This window comes from Pteropus medius, unplaced genomic scaffold, assembly GCF_902729225.1.
Source record: "Pteropus medius unplaced genomic scaffold, Ma_sr-lr_union100, whole genome shotgun sequence".
NCBI lineage: Eukaryota > Metazoa > Chordata > Mammalia > Chiroptera > Pteropodidae > Pteropus > Pteropus medius.
In genome coordinates this window covers 17438722-17450397 of record NW_024352786.1, presented here as the reverse complement: position 1 = coordinate 17450397, position 11676 = coordinate 17438722, and the positions used below count along the sequence as shown (strand labels likewise).

Genomic DNA, 11676 nt, shown 5'->3' with positions numbered 1-11676 from the left:
GAAATAGCTTGGAGGAATAATTGCCCTCAAATACAAAACTAATAATTCCCTGAATCTTGTTATTATCTTTGAAGTTAAGAATATAAAAAATGACCCTTAGGTTCATCGATTTAATAGAGAAATCACTATACATTTTTAAGAAGAAGAGATTAAAATAGTATTGCTTGGCTGCAGAGCTCCATACACCTTTTTTCTTACTAATTGTGTTTCTTACATTTTCAAGATTGCATCTCTAATATTAAAAAAATCTTATTCTTCTTCTAATGCCTAGAAATTAATAATGTGAGGAAGATGTTAGAAGATGTCCAGAGGAACCTCTTACAGAGATGTGCAAAAATGCACAATGAACAAAAGGAAAGATTCTTCCCTTTTATACTTTGTAACTCCTTTAGCCAATAGAATTTCTCAAATTTAAATTTATCATCATTAAGAGAGGATTTCTGAAAACTTCTAAAGATGTCATTTTTATCTATAGTTGGATTTGTAAGACAAAAATGGGACCTGAACATTTTTGAGGCAAAAATTATCCTCATTTGTCCCAGAGAGGAAACGTGATTCTAAACAAGCTGGATTCAAATCCTAGCTCTGTTATTATACACTTTATTGTGACTTTTTGACAATCTGACTCTCAAGTCCCAGTTTGCTAGTCTATAAAATTTAGGGGAAATAACCCCTACCGTATAAGGCGTTCCAATGGTTAAGTGAGATAATATTTATTTTTCCCCCTCCAAGTTTAATCTCTGCAGCTCTGAAGCTAAAACTAAAATGAAAAGAAGAGAAACTAGACAATGACAACAACAAATCATGGAAACCAAAAACAAACATTCTAGAATCATAGGAATGCATGGGACAAATCATCAGAGAACTTGGATGTAAACTTGGCCTCTGCCTTGTTGTGAGACTTGAAACAATTCTCTTAATTTTACTCTTGTCGAAAGGAAATGAAAAATTTGACTTCCCAGGTTTGTTTTAATTCAGACAGTCCATGTTGCAGGAATATAAAAAGTAATTCTTGAAATTTATTTAAAAAATTTACACCTTTGCTCATATCTTGAAAACCTTAAAATGTACTTTTCAACCATACATATTTCCTGTCCCCTTCTTTATTTATATTGTCAAGTAAAGTTATAGCAAATGAGTTAAGATGGAAACATTTATTTACCTGATGTAATATGTCAATGATAGTCATTTAAAGTGTTTCCAGTATGTTTTGATATTAAACGACATCACACACACACACACACACACACACACACACACACACACACCACAGAGTCTGACTGAAATTCTATACTAGTGGTGAATCACAGTCACCTCTTCCTTTCCCCTAGGGGCCGTGGTTTGCCTTTGCCACCTTCCCACTCCCTTAATAACAGTGCTATTTGACATGTATGTCATGTTTAGTTCCATGAATTAAACTTTGTTTTGTTTTAGGAATCTGGAGAGAATATCACACCTTGTTTATTAGGACCCAGAGCAATAGACCACTGGCCCTAGATGCCTGCCAAGGGACACCCTGGAAGGGGTTCTGGACCCAGCTCAAGAGTTCAGTCCCCAAGAATGAAGTCCAATTCTGCAGGGACAAACCAGAAATAGAAGAACAATGCAGAAGTGTAAAGGATCAAAGAGCCCCCCTAAACAGAAAATAGAATTGAAGTGCTAGTAGAAAGTCAGAATGTTAGGAAAACAAGGAGGGGTCAAAGTAGAATGGGACTTTGTGGAAGGAGGTGTGACCAGGACAAGGGCTATTAAAAATATATGTTAAGAAGATAAATACCTCTTGTGATGGTTAATTATATGTTAACCTGGTCAGACTGCAGTGCTCAATTGTCTGTTCAAACACTAATCTAGATGTTGCTGTGAAGGTTTTTTGTAGATATGGTTAGCATCTACAATCAGTTCATTTTAAGAAAAGCATATTGTCCTTCATAACGTGGGTGGGCCTCATCCAATCAGTTGAAGACCTTAAGAGCAAAATTTGAAGTTTCCCGGAGAAGAGAGAATTCTGATTCAGGACTGTAACCTAGAAATCCTGCCTGGGTTTCCAGCTTGCTTCCCTATGGATTTTGGACTCAAGACGGCATCCTCAAATCTTACCTGAATTTCTAGCCTGCTGACCTGCCCTACAGATTTCAGATTTTCCAGTTCCCACAATCACGTGAGTCAATTTCTTAAAATAAATCTATCTATATCTAGATATCTTATCTGTATCTATCTATACTATATCTATATATCTATATCTATCTATCTGTATCTACCTATATCTATATCATCTATATTTTTATATATCTCCTATTGGTTCTGTTCCTTTGGGGGATCTTGACTGATAATACGTCTGGTGATATTCTTCTCCTTGAACGCAAGGATGTAAAGTCTGGAAAACTGCTGGGCTGAAAATTTGGGCTTAAAGCTGCAAGACTCCAGCCAAGCAACCTCACCTGGAGAAGACTCCACCCAAGCAACCCCACCTTTAACCAGCACTTAAGAAGTGCCTGCTACCTTCTAGGTACCATATTAGGTACTAGACTTGATTAGGTTTCCCCAGAAGAAGACTCTGAAATAAGAACTCAAAATAGTGTATTGGGAGTGATCTCAGCAAATACTGGTAGGGGACTGGGGAAATGAGGCAGGAAAGGGAATAAAAATAATAAAACAGGGTATATTAATGAGTAGGGGATAGCTGTGGGCTATTAGGTTTAATGGTGTTGGGACACCATGCCCTCGGGGCATTTAGTTGTGTGCCATGGAGTGTGCAAAACACCAAGAATACAAATGGTACATTAATTTGTAGATGTTCCATTATTTAAAACATTTTTATATTAGAATACACAGAGGCATATTTTGAAATACACACATAGTCTTATGAATTTTTGAGATAAAACATGAGAACGCAAGGGTATTTGAGCTAAATACCCTTGCGTTCTCATGTTTTAGTGTAGTTTGTCTTTTTCCTCTCTCTTCTCTGTGTAAAACTTTTAATTCAATTTCCCATTTGAAAGGCTCCTCCTTGCCAGGACGCTCGCTTTATTCAGGGTCCGTGCCCTTGCTTCTTCCACTGCCTGTCTCAGGCTTAAGTCCTAGTAATACACCTGCCGGCCCCTTCCCTAGAAGCCCCTTCTGTTAACAGTATCTGCAGTGTGGAGCTGCTGGATATGCATGAGAGTCCATGCTCTGCCCCTCACTGGCTCTTCTCCCAGGTGACTGAGCTTCTGACATATGGTTTTGATCTTCTTTCTAGGTCTAGAACTATAACTAAATCCTAATTCCCTGTCTGCATCCATAAGGACAAATTTTACCTTCCATAATGGATAGGCGCAAGCCCTACTGCAAACTTTAATTTGATCTCAAGTACTTAATATTGGAACTGTTTTATTCTCATCTATATGCCTACGTTGCATGTGTCCCTGTACCTTCAGAAAAGTTGGAGCAAAACAAAGAGGGCAGACATTATGTAAGTTTTCCAACAGGCAATGGAAGAAAGGCCATGTAAAATAAAAAAGAACAATACAAAAGGAGACATCTTGGAGTGGAAGTGTTGGGTCCGGTTTGGAGGAGGAGGTGAGAAAGCAGAGTTGTAATCAGAGGACTGGGGAGGAAATGAGCTGAGTGGATCCTGCTCTGCTGTAGTACCTGAAACTTAGAGGAAATGCCTGGAGAAATTAGGACATCATTTGGCAGCAGCGAACTTCTTTTGCCCTAGGAAGTACAGATTATATTAGAGAATAGATTATTTCCAATTTTATTTCTGTTTATTCAACCAGAGGGAATAACCTAAAATTCCAGTAGAGTGGCCTCTAGATATAGAGAGGCCTTCATCAAAAGTCATTTGTGAACAAACTGCTTTCTTCATAAGTCACTAATTTTTCCTTTTTTTATAATAACATTTGCAAGTGTCATGTAATCTTTTACTCATAGACCTTACTTTCAAATGGGCCCATCTTATTTGTTTTTGTCTTTTAAAAGGTCACCATGTTACTGAGAAAGTGCCACATCGATAAGTACTATAATTTAGATTCTAGGTCCTGAACTGCACACAATCCACTCTATGTGAAGGGGAAGTGATCTGGATACTGCCTAACTCTAAGTACGTTAATTTATTTGTGGTCTGATTAGCCCAAATGTCAGTCAGGAATGTGCATTCACATCATATCATAGTAACACTCTTACACTGAAGTATTCTGAACAAAATAGTAGAATCTACAAACCATTCTTCTCTATCTTTCTTCCAAGATTGAGGATAAAATACCAGATCATTTCTTGCCTGCCTCTCTTGTAGCTAGAGGTGGTCATGTGACACATCTTCAGGCAATAAGATGTATGGGGAAGTCTTGGAAAAACAGTCTTTCTTCAAAAAAGAGAGACATACACAATCATTAAAAACTCTTTTATTTTGCCCAATTCATGTCTGTCTTTTGAAGCAATAAACTGGAGAGTGAAAGCCAATATTCGAAAGGTGGCAAAATAGGGGGGAGAGAGAGAGAGAGGGAGAGAGAGAGAGAGAGAGAGAGAGAGAGAGAGAGAGAGAGAGAGCTTTTGAGTTATTGAGCCAGCCTAGGAACACTGCTTCAGACTTGTTGGTAATAATAAATATCCTATGATTTAAATCATTGTTGCTTGGATTTTCTCCTGTGAGTTTTATATTCTACATGGAGTCAACACAGTCCCTGAGATCGCTCATGGAACCGGTAGCCCAGTCCTCTCCATTCACACATCATCGCCTAGGGCCAGAGGCGTGAAAGATGGGGAAGTGGAGGAGAACATGGTCTGACACTCAGCCCGGACTCAGAAACAAGATATGACCACCTTTGCAAAGAGATGGCTTGCAGAATCAGAAGGGGCTTTTTTTCAAGAGAGCTTTCGTGAGCCTTGGGATTTAAGCACCTCTGGGGTTTTGCAGTTTTGGGAGCACCAAGAAGCAGCAGTTTAGACAGCAGTTTTGGGGCATCAGACATCACTGAAGCAGGCAAAGCAGATCACAAGCAGATTTTTCCCCAGGCACGCAAGTGCCGCTTTCTGAAGAGTCCCAGAAGTAACAGGAAGAGACTTTGAAGAGCCCAAGGTCTTATTCCAGCATGTGGGAGCTAACTATCCAGCGACAGGTAATTAATATCTATGAGCTCATTTGTTCCCAAAGACAGTGACATCTGTGACATTCGTGATAAAACACACATCATTTTTATTTATTATCAATTCTTGATGGCGCACAGCTCAATTTGTTCTGCAGACATGTCCTGCTAAAGGAAGTGTCTCTTTCTAAACCAACAGCTGAAAATACTTTTTATTGTAGATTGTAGAGTTTATGCACGCCCTACTAGTGTGAATAAAGTAAGGACATGTTCCAAGATACCCTGACGTGTGCCTCATTTTTGTGTTAGGCTGCCCAGCTGATTTTGATGGTGTCTACATCTTTGCTTGTGTGAGGCCACTGGTCATAGTTTTCAAATGTGTCCCTCCACCCCTCACCCACAATGGAATTTGTAAATAGATTAAAGCATAGTAGGTTTGAGAAAGGCAGTGTTGGGCGCAGAGCCTTACACATGTGAGCCCAGAAGTGCCTCTGCTCTGAATTTGAGGGAATTTTGAGACTTCCCTCTGTCTCTATTTCACTTTTGTCTCTGTTTATATAGTTTTAACCAGTCAGATAAGACTGGATTCCTTTTGCTATTCATCTGTTAGACTGGGTCATGGTTCACTCTAAAATGTCAGAAATAGAATGTTTTCCCAATCTCCCCTCACTCTGGATAGAATAAGAATTTCCAAGGCAAAGCTCCCCCGTGTGGGATGGAGATGGGACTCTACACCTTCTGTTTCTTATGCAACAGTAACTTCAATAATATGATTTCCAGATATGTGGGTGGGAGACTCAAGGGGCCTGTCTACCATGACAGCTCTTTGTGCACTGGCCTCGCCATCCAGTTGGGACTAAGAATTCCTTGAGATAAGGTACTATTTCTTACTCACCTTTGTATTCCTTGCCATTCCTAGCACAGAGCAGTTCTGAAAAGTTTTGCTAAATAGAATTGGAAAAAGAGAACAGAGGGCGTCCTGGAATTGAATTATACTTCAATGCACCTGTTTCTATCTATGTAAGAAACAATTTTTTTAATGTTAGAATTAAGATTTCTTTTTTTGCTCGGGCATGCCTTCAGAATCAAATCTACACTTCTTAGCTGTTGCTTTAAGACTGAAAATTGCTCTCTCCTTAAATAAACTTTAATTTAAAAGCCTCTATCAGTGGGAAGAATTGTCCTGGCACTTTTATATATGTTGCTACATTTAGTTACTTTCCATTCATACCCCTTTTAATAGTACAGGGCATTATTTTTATTTCCTTATCTCAATTTTAATATTTAATTTATTCACATTATTTATTGATATTTTATGCTAGGTACATTTGTTCCTCATAATATCCCCTCAGGTGAGCATTTCACCCTCTTGTTACAGACTAGAAAGCTGAAACTCTGATTAGGGCAGGGACTCATGCAGTCCCAAGGGTGCGCAGCAGGAAGGGAGGTAGGCTGTTTTCTGTCCCAGGCACCACACCTTTCCTTCTGCTCCACAGTTTTATCTTCTTTCCCCTCTGTGGTTTTTAACCTTCTCAGCATAAGCATCCTTATCTCGTTAGTTATTAATCACTTTACTCCTTTCAATCTCAAAAGAACTGTCTCCATAGTTTTCGTTGCTGTTGTTATTGTTGAAAATGAGGTTTGTGCTGGGAGATTCATGAATGGGTGGGGTGTTGGAATGGAGAGCTGATAAAGAGTGGAGATTAACTCATCGGTAAATCTGAGAAATTCCGAGTTATGGGAGAATGTTCTGTAGAGAAACTACATGTTTTGTAGAAAAACTATGTTTCGTAGAATGTTATTAATTGCCTTTACTTTTTCTCCCTGCTTGCTTCTTTCCAAAGTTGTTTTAACAAACAAACCTGACCAAATACATTATTTGAAATCCAAATTACCCATCACAATATTCTGAACAGTGGTGTTATGAATAGTGGGGTGTCATGCATAGATGCCAGAGGTCCAGTACCTTTGAGTTTCTATTTTTTACCTGCTCTAGTCCTTTGCTATTCAGAATGTAGTCCTTGGATCAACAGTGTCACAATCCCCTGGGAGTTTTCAGAAATGCAGTTTAGCAGGCCCCACAGGAGGAATCTTCTGATTTCTAAGCACATTAAAGTTTAATGTAGTTAGGCTAGAGTTTTTGCAGCAATCTTGGTCTGTTCTCTTGGAGTCCTACCTTTGCTTCGCTTAGAGTATATACATATTCACATTCGAAACAAATTCTTGATTATTTTGGCAAGGTATTCTAATGTGTGTATTATTCCATACACCTTTTCCTAGCTGCCTTTGGAAATGTCATTCAGTTGGTTAAAACAGTTATTTCTAGTTCTCCTCAGGATCTTTGGTATGTTTCCTTGAAGGCAAGAACCATGTTTTATTTACCTTTGCACCCACACAGTTTCTTGTACGTAAATGCTCAATAAGATAAAAGCTGAATGAGTTTGAATAAGTGATTGAATGAATGAATACATGGGAGAAGAGGAATCTTGATGGTACATTCCTTGAAGACTGGGACAATGTCTTACTCATCCTTGAATTGCCAGTGCTTCCCAGAAAACCTGTCAATAAATGATTCCCGGTTAAGTTGTTCCACAAGAGGACCCAGTCTGATTATTTTTGGCATAAGACCACAGAGAATGGGAGCAGAAGAAATGGAAATAAAATGGTGTGCTAAGTTTACTGCTAGGAACTCTCAAAATTGTTACCTAAGCTAATCGTCACAACATCTTGTGAACTGCGTATTATTTTAAAGGCGAAAACTGAATTCTGAAATTTAAGTACCTCGCCTAAATTCACGCGGCTAGTGTCAGAGCCTGATAATTCTTGCAATTTGCCGTGTCATTGTGTGCACAGCCCTGTTTCTGCAGAGATTGAAAGATAAAAGAGGAATGATCCTTTATAATAAAATACAAAAATGAATGACTTTCTGAGTTCCCCTCGTACATCAGAAGCGCTGTGTCTCTGGAAGAAAGAGCGCCTCTTGCCTTTCAACCACAAACTAAGCAAGAACAATGCAATGAAAAGCTACCTCCCAGCAGGTCGTTTTCCGAAAACGGAACGCAGGTACTGAGACCTTCAGGCGCCGGGGGGACCAGAGAGGAGCGGACACAAGGCCCGCAGTTGCTTGGTAACGCCCGGAGGAGTCCCAGCATAATAAGGTCCCAGAGAAGTGTCACTAGCCCCAAGTGGGACCCTGTAGCCCGCTCGCTTCGCGCCGGCTGCCTGTCTCCGCTGTCTGGCGGCCTAGGGCAGGGGAAATGTTGCAAGAGCAGTCGGATCTGTCTCTCATTATTGCTCAAATAGTCCAAAAGCTCAAGGGCTCCAATCTGTACGCTCAGTTGGAACGGCAGGCCTGGGTAAGTGAGGCCGAGTGGGAAGGGATGGAGACGGGCGGGGCTGCGGCGGTGCCTGGTCTTCTGAACCTCGCTAACCTAAGCCGAGGCCCGCTTCTGGTCACTCCAGCCCGCTCTTGTGCACGGAAGATCCTCTCTTCCATGTGTAAGGTCCACTTGCTCAGCCTCGCGAGTGGGGTAATAGGTTTTTAAAGAAGGGTGGGGCGCATCAAGGCTTTCTTCAGGCCAGAGAAACGCTGAGATTATTCATTTGTACTGTAGACCGTTGCCGGGTCTAATTTTTTTAAACTGCTGGAATCAGCGGAGGTAGGTTGGACCACGCCTTCCTTCACCTTTTCTGTTCTGTAGGTGGGTTTGAGCCCCCCAGGTGCTTTTTTGCTTTAGCTTCAGTCTGTAACCTTTCACTCTATCCTATCGGCAATAATTCCCCCTCTGTCCGTCCACCCCACATTTACTGAGTATTTTCTAATATACTAGGTTCTTTGGATGCAGAGATTGAGCAGATCTTTGCCTTTGTGTGTGTGAATGTCATAAATGGAACCATACAGTATATAAATTTTCGTGCCTGGTTTATGTCATTTAGCATAATGCTTTTGAGATTTATCCATGTTGTTGGTATTTCAGTTCTGTTCCTTTAAAAAATATTTTCAATGACAGTTCACAAACAGTATTATATTAGTTCCAGGTGTACAACATAGTGATTAGATATTTGTATACCTTATGAAGTGATCACCTTAGTAAGTCTAGTTCCTATCTCAGTTTTGTTCCTTTTTATTGCTGAGTAATATTTCATTGTTTTGATGTACTATAATTGGTTTATTCATTCATTGGTTTGCTGGGCATTTTCGGTTATACAGTTATGGGTTGTTTCTGGTTATAGAGATTGTGAGTAAAGCTAATATATACATTCTGGTACAGATTTTTGTTTGAATATTTATTTTTCCCCTGTTTGGGATAAATATCTATGAGTAGAATTACTGGATTGTGTAGTAAGTGTATGTGTAATTTCATAAGAATCTACCAAACTTTTCCAAAGTGGCTGTAGCATTTTGCATTTCCACCAGCAATTATGAGAGTTTCAGTTGCTCTGCCTGCTTGCTATTACCTGATGTCAGCTTTTTATTAATTAATTTTATTTATTAATTACATTCCTCTTGTAGGAGTGTAATGATATCCCATTGTGACTTAAATTGCATTTCCCTAATGACTAATGATATTGAGCATCTTATTAGGTTTATATCTTCCTTGGTGAAGTATTCTGTTCACATCTTTTGCCCATTAAAAATTGTGTTTGTTCTCTTATTGTTGAATTCTAAGGATTCTTTATATATGACACAAGTCCTTTATCAGATATGCACCTTGCACATATTTCCCCAAGTCTGTGGATTATTTTTTCATTTTCTTAACTGGGTCTTTCAAATAGCAAAATATTTTAATTTTGATTACGTACATTTTTTTTTATCAATTTCTTCTTTCACAATTTGTGCTTTTTGTGCCCTACCTAAGAATCTTTGTTTTGTTCTAGAAGTTTTATAGTTTTAGCTTTTACATTTAGATCTATAGTTTTAGCTTTTACATTTAGATGCCATATACATTTTTAGAATCATTTTGTAAATTACTACAAAAAAGCTTGCTGGAATTTGGATTAGGATTCTATTGAAACTATAGATTAATTTGAGAAGAATTGACCCTTTAACAATATTGAATTTTCTGGCCCATGAATACACTTTATCTCTCCATTTATTTATATTTTCTTCATTTTCTATTGTCAGTGTTTTACAGTTCATTATACGAATCTTGCACATATTTTAAGATTTCCCCAAAGTATTTCATGTTTTTGATACTATTATAAATGTTGACTTTTTGCTCATTTCAATTTCCAATAGTTTCTTGTTAGTATACAGAAATACAATTGATATTTATCTGCCATGCATCCTGTGACCTTACCAAACTTATTTATTATAGAGCCTTTTTTTGTAGATCGTTTAGGGTTTTCTAGGTACTTGTTTCAAATATGAATAAATATAGTTTTACTTTTTTCTTTCCAATCTATATGCCTTTTATTCCTTTTATTTCTTTTTCTTGCCTTGTTATACTGGCTAGTGCCTCCAGTGCAATGTTGTATAGATGCCATTTACTAGATTGAAGATGTTAACATGGTGAGTTTTGGATTTTGGACCAGCTTTGCATTCCTGAGATACTTTCCACTTGGTTATAATGCAAATGTATTATTCTTATTATATATTTTATGATTCGAATTGCTAATATTTTGTTGAAGATTTTACAAGTATTTTCATAAAAATTGGTTTGTGGTTTTATTTTAACATCTTTGTCTAGCTTTAATATCAGGTAATGTTGATCTCATAAATTGAATTGAGAAGTGTTCCTTTCACTCCTGTTTCCTGGAAGAACTTGTCTGGAATTAATATTATTTCTTCTTAAGTGTCTGGTTGAATTCCAAGTAAGGTCATTGGAGCCTGGAGTTTTCTTTGTGGGAACATTTTAAATAAAAAAAATTAATTTAAAAAATATACGTAGGGCTATTTAGGTTATTTATCTTGTTGAATGCTCCATTTGTACTTGAAAAGCATTAGCATTCTGCTGTTGCTTTTCTATAAATGTCAATTAGGTCAAAGAGTTTGACAATTTTTTTGAAGTGTTTTATATCCTGACTGAGTATGGAGGCTTCCGTCAAAACAGTCAGGAGGCAAGCTAGGTTTGAATTTTGTTATTACTGTTATTAGCTTCAGTGTACCACGGGCTTCAAATATGGTGGGCTGCTGTAGCATTGTGCTTAGAAAGAGTCCTGGGATATAAGAGGGGTTTTCTCAGAGTTTCTACTACATCCTCCACTTGCATCTGTCTCTGCTTACCTGTGCCACAGAGAGAAGTCTCTCTCCTTGCTCTTATTCCTTCCCCATGGTAGGTACAGGTGTTTTCTGATTCCTTGGTACTGTCTAAGTCCATGTGCATTAGGAGTGGGCCTTTCTCAGAGTTCCTTCTTCTTCTCCCACTGGCAGCCAAACTCTATCTGTGACAGATTCCTGCTCCTCCTTAGTTCTGGCTTACCTCTGCTTTATACTGGTATATGATCCTGAGCCCAAGAAAGTTTCCCTACCTTTCCATGAAGTAGGTAGTTATTGCATTTATCTCACCCCAGAAGCAATGAATTATTGCCTGGTGTTCAGAGTGGTTTAGTTTCTCAACCCTCCCCTAGAGGTTTGATGCCTTTTCCTCACATGAGAGGAGAGTTTGGG

The 11676-nt window shown here is 38.5% G+C and overlaps 1 protein-coding gene across 10 annotated transcripts in view; it reads left to right on the top strand.

The window, feature by feature from the left end:
* The first annotated feature begins 8183 nt into the window (after positions 1-8183).
* TBC1D19 (TBC1 domain family member 19) overlaps positions 8184-11676 on the top strand; it is a 104212-nt gene continuing 100719 nt past the window's right edge. For 3 of the 10 annotated variants that reach the window (XM_039848763.1, XM_039848760.1, XM_039848758.1), the window contains exon 1: positions 8308-8422. Coding sequence is in view for 2 of the 10 variants with exons in the window: in XM_039848757.1 (XP_039704691.1) it covers positions 8324-8422 (99 nt within the window). In the remaining 8 variants the exon portion in view is untranslated. Of the gene's footprint in view, positions 8423-8502; positions 8726-11676 lie in introns of those variants that run through there. The other 7 variants (XM_039848757.1, XM_039848756.1, XM_039848762.1 and 4 more) reach the window with 6 other exon arrangements.